General features: G+C 45.1%; 1 protein-coding gene across 1 annotated transcript in view; it reads left to right on the top strand.

Annotated features, from left to right (window-relative positions):
• LOC127196296 (aldehyde oxidase 4) overlaps positions 1-9,041 on the top strand; it is a 58,992-nt gene extending 49,951 nt beyond the window's left edge. Inside the window, exons 29-35 of the mRNA XM_051153855.1 lie at positions 3,508-3,582; positions 4,585-4,637; positions 5,117-5,231; positions 5,415-5,480; positions 6,038-6,223; positions 7,225-7,392; positions 8,723-9,041. Coding sequence (XP_051009812.1) covers positions 3,508-3,582; positions 4,585-4,637; positions 5,117-5,231; positions 5,415-5,480; positions 6,038-6,223; positions 7,225-7,392; positions 8,723-8,776 — 717 coding nt within the window. The 3' untranslated portion in view covers positions 8,777-9,041. The remainder of the gene's footprint in view (positions 1-3,507; positions 3,583-4,584; positions 4,638-5,116; positions 5,232-5,414; positions 5,481-6,037; positions 6,224-7,224; positions 7,393-8,722) is intronic.
• Positions 9,042-18,548: the final 9,507 nt, after the last annotated feature.

An 18,548-nucleotide genomic window follows, 5' to 3' on the forward strand; every position in this document is an offset into this window, starting at 1 on the left:
ATACGAGTCTTACAGTAAAATGTTCCTGTTTAACATCATCTTGCTGCTCTTCCTAAGCTTATTTAACCATAACCATAGCAACATTTTAATTAATATCATCCTTCTTAAAAGCTATGGGACCAATGCCCAAGGAAATGCCCTGGGAAATCCCAATTTTGCTAAGACACGTAAGTGGCCACATTTCATTCTATACATTTCATTTGGAAATAAATGTAGGCACAGTGTGGCTATTGCTAGGGCACCTTTGACCCCAAATTAAGTTCTCCCTCTGGAGCCCAAAACTACAGAGAAACTGTAACTGAAGTCCCTTCGCACATTGTCTGACTCCTGCTGACGTAGGCAGAAGTGCATCCAGCAGGAATGGAGGGTGCTGTGAGCTAGAAGGGCTAGCAGCTGCCCCCCACTAGAAGAAGAGGACAAAGATGAAGAAAAAAGAAGAGGAGAGGGGGAGGGAGGAGGAAGAAGACGAGGAGGAGAGAGAGAAAGAAGAAAATGAGGAGGAAGAGAAAGAAGAAAAGGATGAGGAAGAGAAAGAAGAGGAGGAAAACAAGTGTTGAAAAATATTAAACACAAGCCAGGCGTGGTGGCGCATGTCTTTAATCCCAGCACTCAGGAGGCAGAGGTAGGCAGATCACTGTGAGTTCAAGGCCAGCCTGGTCTACAAAGCAAGTTTGGGACAGCCAAGGCTACACAGAGAAACCTTGTCTCAAAAAACCAAAAAAAAGAAAGAAAGAAAGAAAAGAAAAAATAATAAACATGGCAAAGTAAAGGCACTGGCAAGTAAGGGTAGTCATCCATCCCACGGTGGCTTTGTCGCCCTGACTTTACCTTTAACTAGGATGACTAACAATAAAATTGGGAAAGAATTTAGCTGCCATAGTTGCCATCCTTAGCATGAGTTCCTTCTCAGGAATCTGAGAGGGCTACAAGGTTAACATGACACAAAGCAACTTGAAAGTCGGGAATGCAGCGCCTGTCCCCAGTCTGACCCTCCATGACACTAGACTGCTGTGTCGGCCACACACCAGCAGCCTTGTTTTGTGTGGTGCTGCGGGGTCAAACTCGGGCCTTCCTGTGTGCTAAGTAAGTACCCTACCAACTAAGCCCAGTCCACTCAACCGAAATATTTTAAAATTGAAACAATCATATCCTGGGTCATCAACATAACCACCTTGTGATAGAATGTTATCATGAGATCTTTCTCTCTCTCTCTCTCTCCACATTTAGGGCCAAAACACACTGTGAGACAAGACAATTAAAAAAAAGTGTAGGAGCTAGAAGTGGTATTTAATCTCAGCACTTAGGGTGCAGGGGCAGGCAGACCCTTGAGTTCAAGGCCAGCCTGGTCTACAGAGCAAGTGCTGGGACTGCCAAGGCTACACAGAGAAAGCTTGTCAAAAAAAAGTCTGCATGATGGAGCTGGAGAGAGCACTCAGTGGCTCTCCTAGGGGGCCCAGTGCTGTTCTTTGGACCCTGGGCATGCTCAGGGTGTGCAGACACAAATACAAACACCCATACACAAAAATAAAATGCAATGTTTTTTTTTTAAAACATGTAGGAGCCTCTTATAGCAGCTTACTTCTATAATCCCAGCACCCCAGAGGTTGAGACTAAGCCGGGCGTAGTGGCGCACGCCTTTAATCCCAGCACTCGGGAGGCGGAGGCAGAGGCAGGCGGATCGCTGTGAGTTCGAGGCCAGCCTGGCCTACAAAGTGAGTCCAGGACAGCCAAGGCTACACAGAGAAACCCTGTCTCGAAAAAAAAAAAAACAGAGGTTGAGACTAAAGTATTGCCATTCATTCAAGGCCAGCCTGGTCTGCAGTGTAAGACACTGTCTCAAAAATAAAAGAAAATAAGATAAAAAGCTTCCAGAGAGAGTAAAGAGAGAACATTAAAGGTGCTATGACACATCCCTTTAATCTCAGCACTGGGGAGGCAGAGGCAGGCAGATGTCTATGAGTTCTAGGCCAGCCTCGTCTACACAGTACATGGCAAGACACCGTCTCAAAAAAGTTGTTTTTTTGATTGATATATCTAATTAATCTGGTATCCAGTTTTACTTTTTTTCTTTTTTAATTAATTTATTTTTATTTCATGCATATTGGTATTTTGCCTACATGTATGTCTGTGTGAGGATGTCGGATCCCCTAGAACTAGAGCTACAAACAGCTGTGAGCTGCCAAGTGGTTGCTGGGAACTGAACCCCTGACCACTGGAAGAATAGCCAGTGCTCTTTACATCTGAGCCATCGTTCCAGCCCCTCCCCCACCCCATTTTTGTTTTGTTTTGTTTTTTTTCTTTTCATCAAAGTTTTTTTTCCTCTGATCTTGGCACTGGGAAATCTTTATTGTGAAGCCAATCCCAACTTAGAAACCACTAGAAATAAAAAGAGGTAGATAAGTTTGACTTAATAAAAAACATAAACTTGGGAGCTAGAGACAAGGCTCACTGGTTAGGGCTGCTCCCTGCTCCTTCAGAAGACCGAGTTCAGTTACTAATCTGGACATTGGGAGGCTCACGACTACCTGTAACTTCAGCTCCATGGTGTCTGTGCCCTCTTCTGACCCTGGTAGGCACCCACAGATATGTGTACAGACACACAGACATACAGACACATTTACATAAATAAAATAAGTCTTTTAAGAAAAACACAAACTATATACAGTAAGATACCATAAATAAAAATTACAACACACTAAAAAAAATATTCACAACATATATGAGACAAGAAAATTTAAAATAAGCCCAGCCATGATAACTTGCATTTATAGTCCCAGTAGTTAGGAACTGAAATAGGAGGATTGCCATGTGTTTAAAGCCAGCAGGGCTATAGAATGAGATCCTGGGAGAGACAGAGAAGACAGAGATGTGGGGGGGGGGGGGGAGAAAGAGGGAGAAAGAAAAAGAGGGAGAGACAGGTGAGAGGGGGAGGAAGGAGTGGGGGGAATAGTGGGGTGTAGATGGGCAGCATGTGTGGCGGATATTTTCTTGCCTGTTAAGTAGATGTAATGAGATGTAAAATGCATTTAAACAAGAAAAGTGGGAAGGAAACTGACCCGTCCACTGGCAACTGGCACAGAGTCGGCATGCCCAGCTCAGAAGTAGCTGTGCTCAGGGTCCACATCTCCCCACGGTCTACCATGTACTTTAGCTCCAGAAAAACAGTATCAGCTCTCAAATTATTGTTGCTATTTTGAATTGTATTAGTGTGTAGACTGGCGCACATCATTTCAGTTGTGTAAATAGTGTGCATCATCTCATCTTCAGTTGTGTACATAGACATAGAGGAGTTATAACAATTTCAGGGAGCCTCCTACTTAGTGCACATTTAATAACACTGCTGACCTCGAGTCAATGCGGCAGGACGTCACTCCAATTTAAGAATCCCTACAAGAGACAGAAACAAGTCTACAAAAGAGCCGCCATGAAAATCCTCCTGAATCATTAACATTTTGCTGATCTCTGTGCTTTTTAGTCCTAATGTCACTGTAAACATTTGATTTTCAGAATGCCTGCCAAATTCTTCTGGACCGTCTCCGTCCCATCATCAGGAAAAACCCTAAAGGAAAGTGGGAAGAATGGGTGAGTGTTCTCTTTACTACCCCAGCCAGAAAAAAGTAATACTATTCAATTATGCCCATGTATACAAGATCAATTACTGTAAATCACCCAAATTCAAAAATCCTACAGAATTTGAATCTTTAGCTTTATCATACAGGATAGAATAGTATACTCTCTTTGCATAAACCTTTGCATTATTTACCTACTTGAAATAATAAAATTATCTCCCCCCAAAAAATGTAATACCACACCACACACACACACACACACACACACACACACACACACACACACACACCACACACATGGAGACACACACACGCACATGCATACATACTCACAGAGACACACACACACACCACACACACACAGATACACACACCACACACACACTACACACACACCAACCACACACAGAGACACGCAGACATACACATACACAGACATACACACATATACATATAGACACAGACACACACACAGAGATAGACAGACAGACAGACACACACACACACACACACACACACGAGTAAAGTCCTAAATGCATTCACTGGTGGCCAGCACCTATCCAAGAGCTTAGTGTTTTCTTCTTAGCATTTTCTTCTATGTTTTCAAAGGTGTATGTGTTCACTGAGCTGTGACTTCAGTTCTGAGCCGGGCCTTCACAGAGCATAAGAGCAGGGCGAGTTCTGAAGCATAGCCTGCCTGGGCTGCTCCCTGTGCTGACTGCCTACAGGGCAAGTCCTGGGTAAGGGAGAGTAGAGTCCCTTTACTAATTTGAAAGACTAAAAATGGAAAAGTCAGAAAGTAGCTACGTAGTGAGAGAAGCCCAGAGCGCAGCCAGCAGTCACCTCAAGGCCCTCACCACAAAGCATGTGCTGTATCCCGCACACCGGCCTAAGTCTCTCAGGGAGGAAATATGAATATGGACCTTGGTTCAGGCAAGAAAAGAGCCCAGCACAGAAGGTGCTCTTCTTCCTGGGAACGTCTATTTTTTTTTTTTAAACAAATCATGTTTTTCAGGTCGCAAAAGCCTTTGAAGAATCCATCAGCCTCTCGGCCACGGGGTATTTCAAGTACGTGCCGTGTTTCTTTTGGCTTGTATTGTACCTGGGCAGTGACGTGTGTGTGTGTGTGTGTGTGTGTGTGTGTGTGTGTGTGTGTGTGTGTGTGTGTGTGTGTGTCTGGGATTAGTTTTGTGGTCATGGGAGCCTCTCCTGAGAGGGGAGAACGGGGAGTGGAACAAGCAGAAGCTCCTGCGCTGGCAGTCATTACCAGCCAAGACACTTCATAATTACGGAGCTCCATCCTACACACAGCCAGCTCAGCTCTGTCCCTGCACACTGCAGGGCAGGATCAGGCACCAGGCCATCCATGTCCTCCCAAGTCTGCCGAGGTCTCCCTGAGGCCCTGAGCGTACAGTCCCTCAAGGGAGAAGGACAACAGGCCCCCACCTACAGGGGCCCATCTGCCCAGTCACCTCGGGACCCTACAGCCATGTCCTGACTAGCCGCCTGAAGGAAAGGTGGCTTTCTCTCCACTCCTCTCTTCTCAGAGGCTACCAGACAAACATGGACTGGAAGAAGGGAGAAGGCGATGCCTACCCGTACTACGTCTACGGCGCAGCCTGCTCTGAAGTTGAAGTCGACTGTCTGACTGGGGCACACAAGGTAGACTGATGCTTGCAATCCCCCCTTCACAGGGTGCAAACACTGATGTGTTTTCTGTAAATAGCAGCCAATATGACCTGTCAGTAAATCTTTGTTCTGTTTTGTTTTGAGATCCCTTTTAAGTAAAAAAAAAAAAAAAAAAAAAAAAAAATTGTCCATTTTCTATTTCCTCCCTCTGGGCAGCTCCTGAGAACTGACATCTTCATGGACGCCGCCTTCAGCATAAACCCCGCCCTGGATATCGGGCAGGTATGTGACTCCAGGCCACACCCAATGTCACATCCAAAAGGGACTTTAGTGGGTCACATTTGTAGGAAGATTGTGAGCTTGAGTTCAGCCTGGGCTACATAGCAAAATTGTATCTGAAAAATAGAAAGAAAAAGGAGAAGGAGAGAGGAAGAAGAGAGGGAGGGAGGGAGGAGAGAGGGAGGGAGAGAGAGAGAGAGAAACAAAGGAACCAGCTTTAGAGAGATGGACACTGCTCATGAGGAACTTGAAAGGTGAATAAGAGTTTCCAGGTGGACAGTCTGGGGTGAGCAAGTAGGCAGGGGTGAGGGTAATCAAGAGAAAACACATGTACCGACTTAGAGACGAGAAGGTACATGCTAGACCTGGAGCACTGCCGAGGCAAATGTTAGCTATGTGCGGTCCCAGAAATCAAACCAGGCAAGACGACAGCACCAGCATCTCAAACCTGCCGCTTCCGAGAGTGGCTTACTGTGACTCAGAGCTCCACTTTCATTCCCACTAGAGTTATCTATTCAGCCAGTATGACAGACTTCTCACCCACAAAACTGTGCCCACAGATTGAGGGAGCGTTTATCCAAGGCATGGGATTCTACACCATAGAGGAGCTGAAGTACTCCCCAGGGGGTATGCTCCGCTCTCGGGGCCCAGAGGACTACAAAATCCCCACCGTCACTGAGATACCACTGGAGTTCTACGTCACTCTGGTGCGCTCTCGGAATCCCATAGCCATCTATTCGTCCAAGGTGAGCATTTACAACCTCTCTATTCATTGGTAGATAACAAAGTAGTTGATCCTTAACGAAAAGCACCATGACTGGACAGCTTGAGCAGAGATTCATTTCCCACGTGGCTCTGGTTCCTGGGAATCCCCAGATGAAACACTTGCAGGGTTGGTTTCTTTGACTTACTAATGTTACCTGTATCCATCTATGTCCCAGTCTCCTCTGTGCCCTTGTCACACTGGCCAAGGGCCTAACTGAATCACCTCATTTTAGCCTAGTCACCTCTTAAGAGACTTGATCTCTGAATGCAGCCCCATTCCTAGGCATTGAGAGGTTGAGCCTTCAACATGTGTTTAAAGAGAGACCGAATTCAGCCCATAACAGCCTCCTCTGTCAAGAGATCGTGAGACATGAATTTGCTTTCTCCTTTGAACTGTCAATCCCCAAAGGCAGAGAAGTGCTGCTTCACAGGCTCCAGAAACCCAAGGAAAGATGAAACAAATCAAAATCCAGTGAAGACTGTGGAGGGGTCTCTGGGCATCTCGTTCCACTAGGCTGGGGTTGCTAGGACATTGTCGGCAAAGTGTAGCAGCTCAGAGCTCCCTTTCTCCAGCCTTCACACCTTCCGGTAAATTCTCTCTCTCTCCTGCAGCCTCTCCCACACCCTGTCCAAATCAGGGTCCGGTTTCAGCAAGCTCCACTCAAGCTCTTTGTTCTGTATGTCCTTGGGTCACTGATTGTTGGGGGTGTTGGCTCTGTGCTTTCTGGAGCACACAGCCTTTAACTAGCCAGTGTCTCCAACTCCAGGCCTTCTGAGTCCCCCTTCTTCCATTGACATCCTCATACGTGTGGCGTACCCGCACACAGGCACATGTATGCATGGCATGTGCATGCTTGCATGGAGTGTACCTGTGTGTATACATGTGTGCCTGTTCATACGCGCGTGTGGTGTGTGCACATGCGTGCATGTCATTAATTCTAAAGAACCTTGCGTCTCTAACAGCCTTCTACACTTTTCTCAGGGATTAGGTGAGGCTGGCATGTTCATGGGGTCCTCGGTTTTGTTTGCCATATACGATGCAGTGACTGCTGCCCGCAGGGAGAGAGGACTGAGTGACATCTTCCCCTTGAATAGCCCAGCAACACCTGAAGTGATTCGCATGGCTTGTACAGACCAATTTACTGACATGGTAAGGGAAGTCCCTACTGTCATCACCCCATATATAGACTTTAATGTTCTTGATATGGCTATTATGACCGTGACAAAAAAATCTCTTTTTGCCTTCACTCACCACTACCTACATGCCTCCAAATGTCTTCAAGTGTCGGCTTGATTCTTTCAGACGTTAAAGAAAAAAGCACACAAAATCGCAAAAGGAGCCACCATGTGGTAGTGGCTCACGCCTTTAATTGCAGCACTCCAGTGGCCAAGGCAGGTGGATCTCTGTGAGTTTGAGGCTAGCCTGGTCTACAGATCGCGTTCCAGGGTAACCAGAGATACCCAGAAAAACACTGTCTGGAAAAAAAAAAAAAAAAAGCAAAAGGGCATGGCAGATTGCCTCCTTAAATATTTTATCGAAATGCAACTGATGTGGACTTTTGATTGCCTCATTTACAAGACTCTGGCCTGCTCGATTATGCAGAAAATAACTGTTAACCAAACTAATAGAAGTAATTGAAATGAAATGGTCAGGTTTCTGGGCACACCTTTCCATGCCTTGCTGTCATGCACGATATAGGATGCTGTTCTATTTGACAGCTGCAAAAATTACACCCAGAACTGTCACGGAAAACATCGCTGTGTGGCACAGCCTCCTGCAGCCCACATGAGTCAATGGGCAGAGAGTCCATTAGCATGGTGTGCCCTTGAGATTACAGGGCTGCTGGGTAGGTGATAGGTCATCCACATTGGGGTGTAGCTCAGTGGCAGAGCACATGCTTAGCATTCAAAAGGCCCTCAACTCCATCCCTGACACCAAAACAGGAAAAAAAAAAAAAAAACCCACAATCCAGACATGAAGGCATACACCTGTAATCCCACCACTTTGAAAGTTGAGACAGGGGGATCACAAATGGAAGGCCAACCTAGGACATGCAGAAATACCCTATCTCAAAGAATGTGAGCACATCCGTAGGACATGTGTGTCACAAAGATAAGTTTGTGACTAAATGGGAATAAATATGGAAATTATATAACTGATGAAAAGAAAAATTGATGCCAACTTCCTCTGGTGTTTTGGCTAGATTTGGTTTTGGTTTTTTGGCTCATTGGTTGGTTTGGTTTGGTTTTTTGAAACAAGGTTTCTCTGTGTAGCCTTGACTATCTTGGACTCTCTTTGTAGACCAGGCTGACCTTGAACTCACAGAGATCCTCCTGCCTCTGCCTCCCAGGTGCTGGGATTAAAGGTGTGCACCACCACGCCCGGCTCTTGTTCTGTTTCTAAATGCCTTCGCATTATAGCATTTTTGGTGGACTAACACTTTGTTAACAAGAGTCTAATATCTTTTGATCTTTTTTAGATTCCCAGAGACGACCCTTCAACATTCACACCTTGGTCCATCCATGTGTCTTAATCTAGTGTCTTTGAGAAAAAGAAAGAGCATACAACTGATTCAGATGAGCCTCAAATCAGAGCAGCATACAGGTTGACTACAATTTGCCAAGCACGATTTTACTGTTATTCTCTGTGATTAGTTGATTGTGTGATTACATATTATTAAGATGTAGATTTTTACCAAGTAGTGTGACAAATCTTAGAATCAGACATTCTGATTTAGCTTTTATTAGCCTGGAAATATGCATCATGGTGGCTTTTAAACCTGGCGATGTTCTATTGACCTGGGGTAGCACAGGGGGGACCTCCTCATGTTTTGTTCCAAGCAGCTGTGCTTGAACTGTCATCCCAAAACTCTCTCTAGACTAGAGTCTCCCAAAACCAGCACACCTTGGAAAATCCACTTTACAGTGCCTTTCACTTCCTGTGGTATAAACACTATCACAAGGGCAAACAGTAAGCCCCTGTGGAGTCTGGATGTGATGCTGGAGAGGGGCTATCACTCTGGGCTCCTGGCGTGGCTGAGGGCTGCTTGTGCATACAAGTCCCCACAGTGTGGAGACTCCTGCCTCCCCCGTCAGTTCCGGTTTGAATACTGCTTTTCTCCAAAGGTGTGTGCTGGAAGTTTGGTCCCCCAAGGTGGTAGCGTTGAAAGTGTAGGAGGTGGAGCCTAGCAAGAGGTCACTGGTGAGGGGATCAGTGCTGATGGTCCCCACAAGCCTGGCCCCACCTCATCTCTTGCTTCCTCTCTGCCTGTGTGAGCTCTTGCACTTCTAGTATGTGACACCATCTGCTGTGACAGAGAGGGGGTCCTCACCAGATGGGCACTCTTGTGGCCTAGCCTCTGAAACTATGAGCCAAAATAAACCTCTTCTCTTTATGAAGTATCAAGCCTGTAGTGGTTTTTTTTATAACAACACAGAACAGATTTGAAGCACCATCCGAAGCTTCCAAATGACAACCCTCATCTAGAAAAACCAAAAAAAAAAAAAAAGGTAACCCTCACCCACCATGAACTATGTACACAACACACCTTCCTCTCCGAGAAGACCACACAGAGTGAAGCCTCAGTCCATGTCCCTCATGTATGTGTGTGTGTGTGTGTGTACATGTGTATATATGTGTGTACATGTGTATATGTGTGCGTGTACATGTGTATATGTGTGTATGTGAGTGTGTGCATGTATATGTGTGTGTGCGCACGCGTGCGTGCGTGCGTGCGTGCGTGCGTGCGTGTGTGTGTGTGTGTGTGTTGGCTTTGGTTTAATGGCTAAAAGATAAAATTAGAACCACTTCCTTCTACCACCAAAGTGACACAAAATCCACAAAATTCCTTTACCTTTTGTTTGTTTGTTTGTTTGTTCCTTTCAACCTATCTTACATTGCATTTTCCCAAGGAAATACATCCTAGGGCCTCTCTTAGGAAGTTTAAAAGCAGAGATAAGCAAAGTGAATCAGTTGCCAAGGATCTGTGTCCTCAGGACTAAGGCTCTCCTTTATCTAAACTCTGTAGACATAAAGGACTGTAGCTATGTGATTGGAAAACAAAGTCACAGCAGTTATTAAGGTGTTTAAAACCAGATTAAAGGCCGGGCGTGGTGGCGCATACCTGTAATCCCAGCACTTGAGAGGCAGAGGCAGAGGCAGGCAGATCGCTGTGAGTTCAAGGCCAGCCTGGTCCACAAAGCTAGTCCAGGACAGCCAAGGCAGAGACAGAGAAACTCTTGTCTCGAAAAAATAAACAAACAAACAACAACAACAACAAAAACAGATTAAAAGAACAGGCTGGGGGCTGGAGAGGGGGCTTGGTCCACAAGAGTATTTGCTGTGTGAACATAAAAACCTGAGATCCTGGCACCCAGGAAGAAAGCCGGCCAGGGCTCATGCCCCCGTGACTCTAGCGGTGTGGAAGGCAGAGAATTGTTGGGCGTGCTGGCTGCAGCCTAGCTGTAGGTTCAGTGAAAGGGTAGAGAGGAATAGAACGGGGCACCCAGTACACTCCTCTGGCCTCCATGAATGTTTGTGTGCACACACACACACACACACACACACACACACACACACACACACAAACATGGGGAGAATGGGGAGAATGGGGAGAAGAGACTAGCAGGAGAAAGCCCACCCATTACTGTCCTACTCTAGAGTGAAAGTGACTGTGTCACGCTGGGCTAGAATGGAAGTCTCCTCCTCCATAACCGGCTAGCCCTCAGAGGGGCTAAGCAGGCTACTGGAGGAAGATTACCATGGTCCGAGTCCGCTGTGGACCCAGGGCACAGCATCACTGACAGGCCCCAGGAGGCATGCCCACCGGTGCAATAGTGGCAGGTCTTTTATAAGGGTAACTACCTGGTTAGATCTGAGGCCCAGTCCACCTTGGCGGCTTCACGGATGGTTCTGTAAACCTGGCCAAAAGCCTGTAGCTGGGGATGGCATCTGCGTAGCAGGGAAGCCCCTGCTTCTGTTTTACCTGGACACGATATGCCAATCACTTTGCCTTCTAAATGGTTGTGTCTGTGCCAGTGTATGTGGGTGCTGCTCGTAGAAGCCTCTTTTTGCAGTTGGGTGGGCAGAAACTAAGCAATCAAACTGAAAATGCAGATAAGTGGGACAATTCTGTCACTTCGCCCCACCTCAGGTAGTGTTCTAGGAGAAGGCGTACAAAGAACGGAGCAGCTGGAGGAATCGCGAAACGAAACGCACCACTGTCTTCCGGGTAGTGCACCAGTGGGCACGCCCGCCCCATGGCAGCCTGTCAGTAATGCCACTCTCAGGGTGCACGGTGGAGTGGGATTGTTGATAACCCTCCCCCAGCAGCCTGCACAGCCCCTACTGAGGGCTAGCCACTAGGGAGGAGGCTTCCAGGCCAGCCCACAAGGTCAGCCCTCAGCATCCTCCCAAGAGAGGGCTTACAAGGTGCCACTCCTCCCCGGGAATTTTATATATACAAATATGTCATGAAACCCATAGCTAATATATAGTGAATCTGCTAATGATGATTTGTAAGTGGCAGAATCGATGTCACTTATTTCTTATAGTGATTACAATTTTCCAATTGTTCATTCATGTATGCTATACTATTTTATATGTAACACACATTATTAAATTTGATGTTCTATAGATGACACATTTTATGCTGTTTCCCTTTTTCCTCTTATTTTTGCCTGTTAGTCCAAGCTATAACTAATTCCATTTCTTCTCTTGTTAATTTGGAAATTCAGTTATATCTTCATATATCTTCACATAACTCTTCATTTCCGTGTCCCTGTAAGCAAATACATATTTTTTACTGATGTTTGGAAACAGGCTACCAAATATTGCCGCCACAAAAAAAAAATTTTTTTTTTAATGTCTTTCCTAAGGGCTAGAGAGGTGGCTCAGTGGCTAAGGGCACTGGCTGTTCTTCCGGAGAACCCAGGTTCAATTCCCAGCACCCACATGGTCATCTGTAACTCCAGTTCCAGGGCATCTGACACCCTCATAGACATACAAGCAGGCAGAACACCAATGCACATAAAATAAAAGTGAATAAATCTTTTTTTAAAAAATGTCTTTTCTGGCCTCGCGCTATGTCTGTCCCCGTATTTCCACCTGTGGCCTCAATAAAACAATACTTCAGTACCTCATTTACTCCCTCTCTCCCCGCAGAAATCACCACCCCTTACACTGCTACAGTTGTTTTCCTTCTAGACTATTCACTGATTTTTTTTTTTTCTTACTACATAGCTCTTGGTAGAACTGTACTGCAGTCTTCCCCCCCCCCCCCCCCCGAGACAGAGTTTCTCTGTGTAGCCTTGACTGTCCTATACTCATTTTGTAGATTAGGCTGGCCTCAAACTCACAGTGATCCACCTGCCTCTGCCTCCCGAGTACTGGGATTAAAGGCATGCGCCACCACCGCTCAGCCTGCACAGTCTTAAAAATTCGGCTTTCTTATCCTTTTAGGCTTGCTCTTCAATTTTTTTAAAATGGGGTTTCTTTTTGCTTGATGAGAGAGGGAGAGGGAGAGGGAGAGGGAGAGGGAGAGGGAGAGAGAGAGAGAGAGAGAGAGAGAGAGAGAGAGAGAGAGAGAGAGAGAGAGAGAGAGAGAGAGAGAGAGAGAGAGAGAGAGACTAGAGGATGCTTTTACTCCTGTAATGTTGCTCTGGCCTCTCAATCCCAGAAGATGCAGCTCTACCGCCCTCTAGTGTTCAGTGTTAGCCAAGCTCTTGGTGCCAAGATGATTTTGTCTCCTTCCCTTCACAAGGAAAACCTACCTTGCTAGGGGTGTCCACCGTGGCCAGGGTCTTATTAGCTTGCAACTCTCGTTTAATCTGTGCTCCTAGAAGATCAGCTCTCCCTTCCCCCTTCTTTATCACATCTCACTGTCCACAGCTGCTTGCTACATCAGTCAGGACCTATAAACACGTGACACTTGTAATCCAGATTCACAGGAGGTTTGAGCAAAGGCGAGGGGAAAACAGGAGAGAGATCAGAGACAGGGTGTGGCGATGTTTCAAATCTAAGTAGTAACTAAGTACTAGCAAGTTTATCCTAGAGCAGAGGCAGCCTGGAATAGGATTGGGGGTGCGGGGGGGGGGGTCAAGGGGCGTTTAGATTGGTACGTCTCACTTCGGCACTGAATTTATTCCCCTGGTTAGGATTGTACTCCAAGCCCCTGCTAGGACAACACCTGTTCCCTCCCCCTCCCTCTCTTGGAGCTCTCTGCTCTCCATCAGGGAGGTGAAACAACCCCTTCATTTTTCTAATATGTCAGCTCACTGGTCTTTGGCTCATTTGCTGAGATACCTTAAAAGGTACTAGCCACAGACACAGAAGGCAAACCCATCTCACCCACCCCCACACAATAGACACTGGAAGGCTGTCAGAGGCCTGCAGAGGCTGGTGGAGGAGACCTCCCAGAGCCTTACAGAACTTGCAACTCCTCACACCCAGACTCGGGGGCAAGAAGGGGTCAGTCTAACCTGTGGTGCTCCTGACCTCTTATTTTACACTAACCTTGAACTTTCTCTCTCCATGCCCCAAGGACCAAGATTTTCTCCAGATCCATAGTGCTGCTATGTAGGCGTCTCCCCTTCCTGCCCCCCACCCCTACCCAGCTTCCCATAGACTCAGAAGCCACCTGAGATAGAAGTTCAGACAGGTAGAAGAAAGGAAGGAACCTCCTAGTCATAAAGGTTGGGACCAAAAGCTTTTGCCCAAGGACATTTGGTGACCAACCTAAGGTCTCAAGGGTCTAAAAGCATATACTATCAGTGTGTTTGTCTGCGTCCCATTTCTGGGTTTTACGTTTGACTTCTTGTTTTGGTTTCGTTATGAAGCAATCTTGGGGGTTGAACCTAGAGCCTCAAGCATGTGGGCAGGTGCTCTACCACTGACCTAAATTCCCTAGGCCTATATCTGGGTTTTAGAGAGTTCAAAACACAAGAAATCCAGGACTTTTCCATTTGTAAGCAAGCAAGGTCTGTTACTCTCTGCCCCCAAATGGAAGGTTCATTTAGTGATTTCCAACATTAATTTTGTTATTGGCTGACAAGATGTGTCGGTCAGCGTTCCGTTACAATGACAAAATACCTAAGAAAAACAACCAGGAGAAGTACGGATTTATCTTGATTCCATTTCAGATCTTTCAATTGTTTGGCCTAGTTACTTCCAGGCTAGTGAGGCAGGGCATCGTGGAAAAGAAACACAAGGAATAATTTTATGGTTGGGGCGGTGGGTAATACAACATAAGGAACTATATCACAGGTTCACAGCATTAGGAAGGTTTAGAATAACTGCTTTAGAGAATCACAGTACATATTACTGAAGACACAACATACATTTGTTATAAGACACAGAGAAGTCAAATTCACACCAATTTGAAAACTTCCCGCTGCTGGCTACTTTCCATAGTACCAGAAGGTGCTATGCAGGCCCCTGGGCAAAAGTCATCAATGGTATGACATATCAGTGAACCTTGAACAATGAAATACTGACCTGCCAGGCAAGACATGTCATGAGTGTAATAGTGGCATGAAGGTTATAATGGTAACCAACTGCTTTCTCATTATATCCTAGTCCTGTTCCATAGGAGAAAATTCATACCTGGTACTGCAAGTAAACCTGGTCAAAAGCCCATGGCTCTGTATGCCATAGGCCATAGTAGGGAATCTACCACTGTTACATTGCTAAATTAATATGTTACCAAATTGCCTTCTAAATATTTATGATTGTCAATGTAAGTAGATGTATAACCCCTAAGCACATAGAAACAGTCATTAAAAGTCTCCCAACAAAAAAGGCCAGGGCCAGATGGTTTTAGTGCAGAATTCTACCAGACTTTCAAAGATTAGCTAATGCCAATACTCCTCAAGTTATCCCACAAAATAGTAAAAGAAGGAACATTTTATGGGGCCACAGTCACCCTGATACCTAGACCACACAGAGACTCAACAAAAAAGGGAGGGATTACAGATCAGTTTCTCTCATGAACACCAATACAAAAATACTCAATAAGAGCACATCAAAAGAAAAAATCATCCATCCTGATCAAGTAGGCTTCATCCCAGAGATGCAGCAATGGTTCAACAAACAAAAATCTATCAATGTAACCTACCATATAAACAACCTGAAAGAAAAACCCTACATTAGATGCTGAAGAAATATTGACAAAATCCAACACCCCTTCATGATAAAAAGTCTTAGAGAGATCACAGACACAAGGCACATACCTAAACACAATAAAGGCAATATACAGCAAGGCAATAGCCCACATCAAATTAAATGGAGAGAAACTTAAAGCGATTCCATTAAAATCAGTGACATGACAAGGTTGTCCTCTCCCTCTGCATCTATTCAATAAAGTACTTGAAGTTTTAGCTAAAGAAATAAGACAACTGAAGGAGATCAAGGGGATACAAACTGCAAAGGAAGAAGTCAAAGTATCGCTATTTGCAGATGATATGATGGCATACATAAATGACCCCCAAAATTCCACCAGAGAACGCCTACAGCTGGTGAACACCTTCAGTGAAGTGGCTGGATACAAAATTAACTAAAAAAACAAAAAACAAAATCAGTAGCCATCCTACATACTAACAATAAATGGACTAAGAAAGAAATTAGCGAAGCAACAGCCTTCACTATAGCCACAAATAATACAAGATATGTTGGTGTAACTCTAACCAAGCAAGTAAAAGATGTGTGTGACAAGAACTTCAAGTCTTTGAGGAAAGAAATTGAAGGAGATATCAGAAGATGGAAAGATCTCTGATTAACATAGTAAAAATGGCCATCTTACCAAAAGCAATCTACAGATTCAATGCAATACCCTTCAAAATTCCAACACAATTCTTTATATACATTGAAAGAACAGCATTCAATTTCATATGGAAAAACAAAAACCCAGGATGTCTAAAACAATTCTGTACAATAAAAGAACTTCTAGAATTATCCCCATTCCTGATTTCAAGTTGTATTACAGAGCAACAGTATTTTAAAAAACTGTATGTTAATGGCATAAAAACAGACAAGTTGATCAATGGAATCAAATCCAAGACCCAAAAGTAAATCCACACACCTGTGGACACTTGATTTTTGACAAAGCCAAAGTTATACAATGGAAAAAAGAAAGCATCTTCAGAAAATGCTGCTGGTCTAACTGGGTGTCTGTGTATAAAAGAAGGCAAATAGATCCTTATCCATCACCCTGCACAAAACCCAAATCCAAGTAGATCAAAGACTTCAACTTAAAACTGGATACACTAAACCTTATAGAAGAGAAAGTGAGGAATATCCCCAAAGGCATTGGCACAGGAGACAGCTTCCCAAACAGAACACCAATACCTTAGGCACTAAGAACAATTAATAAATGGGATCTCATGAAACTGAAAAACTTCTGTAAGGAACAGAACACTATCAATAGAACAAACCCGCAGCCTACAGATGAGAAAAGACCTTCACCAACTCCACATCTGACAGAGGGCTAATATTCAAAAAATATAAAGAATTCAAGAAACCTAGACATCAACAAATCAAATAACCCAATTAAAAAATGGAGCACAGAGCTAAACAGAGAATTCTAGACAGAGGAATCTCTAATGGCCAAGAAGCACTTAAAGAAATGTTCAACAGTCTTAGCCATCAGGGAAATTCAAATCAAAATGACTCTGAGATTCCATCTTATACCCATCAGAATGATTAAGATCAAAAACTCGAGTGACAGCTCATTGTGGCAAGGATGTGGAGCAAGAGGAATGCTCCTTCATTGCTGATGGGAATGCAAACTTGTACAACCACTTTGGGAATCGATCTGGCGCTTTCTCAGAAAATTGGGAATAGTTCTGCCTCAAGACCCAGCTATACCACTATTGGGCATATACCCAAAAGATGCTCCACCATGCTACAAGGACATTTGCTCAACTACGTTCATAGCAGCTTTATTAGTAATTGCCATAAACTGGAGCAAACTTAGATGTCCCTCAACCAAAGAACGGGTAAAGAAAATACGATACATTTACACAATGGAGTATTACTCAGCTATCAAAAAAACAATGACATTATGACATTTACAGGCAAATGGATGGAACTAGAAAAGATCATCCTGAGTGCAGTAACCCAGACCCAGAAAGACACACATCACTTATAAGTGGACATTAGCCATAAAGCACCAGATAACCATTCTGCAACCCATAGACCCAAAGAACCTAAGTAATAAGTGGGGTTCAAGAGGGAACACATGAATCTCACTGAGAAGGGGAAAGAGAATAGATATCATGGGTAGATGAGAGGAAGTGACTGGACCAGGGAGGGGTGGAGATGGGAATAGAGGAGATCATGTAGGGGGAGAGTAGAGGGAGAGAGTACTGGGAGATACAACTGGAAATGGGGGGGGGGGGCAATCTTTGGAAGCAGCTAGAAACCTAAAGCAATGGAAAAGTCCCAGGAATCTCTGAGGCTGACCCTAGCTAAGACTCCTAGCAATGGGGGATATGGAGCCTGAACCAGCCATCTCCTGAAACCAGGCAAGACTTCCAATGGGCGGATTGGGATGCCAACCCAGCCACAAAATCTTCAACTTACAATTCATCCTGCTTACAAGATGTTGCAGGGATAAAGATGGAGCAGAAATCGAGGGAATGCCAAACCAAAATGACTGGTCCATCTTGAGACCCAGGCCATGAGAGGGAGCCCACCCCTGACACTGTTCATGATACCCTGCCATACTTGCAGACAGGAGCCTAGCATAACCATCACCAGAGAGGCTTCATCAGGCAACTGAGGGACACAGAGGCAAAGACCCACAGCCAAACATTAGGCAGAGCTTGAGAAATCCTGAGGAAGAGAGAGAGGAGGGATTGTAAGAGGCATGGGGGTCAGGGACACTACAAAAAAACTTACAGAATCAATTAACCTGGGCCCATTGGGGCACACAGAGACTGAAGACCAACCAGGGAGCCCGCCTGGGACTGACCTAGGCCCTCTACACATATCTAACACTTGTGTGGCTTGGTGTTTGTGTGGGACTCCTCACAGCAGGAGCAAGGGGTGTCTCTGACTCTGTTGCCTGTTTCTGGGACCCTTTCCCCCTACTGGGCTGTTTTGTCTAGGCTCAATAGGAGAGCATGCCTCTACTGCGGACTTGATATGCCAAGGCTGGCTGGTGTCCAACGGGAGGCCTCCCCTTCTCTGAAGAGGAAGGGAGAAGTGTATGGAAGCGGAGGGGAGGGGGAAGGACTGGAAAGAGAGAAAGGAGGTGAAACTTCAGTCAGGATGTAAAGTGGGTTAATTAATTGATGGATTAATTAATT

The sequence above is a fragment of the Acomys russatus genome, chromosome 12 (genome assembly GCF_903995435.1).
Source record: "Acomys russatus chromosome 12, mAcoRus1.1, whole genome shotgun sequence".
Lineage (NCBI taxonomy): Eukaryota > Metazoa > Chordata > Mammalia > Rodentia > Muridae > Acomys > Acomys russatus.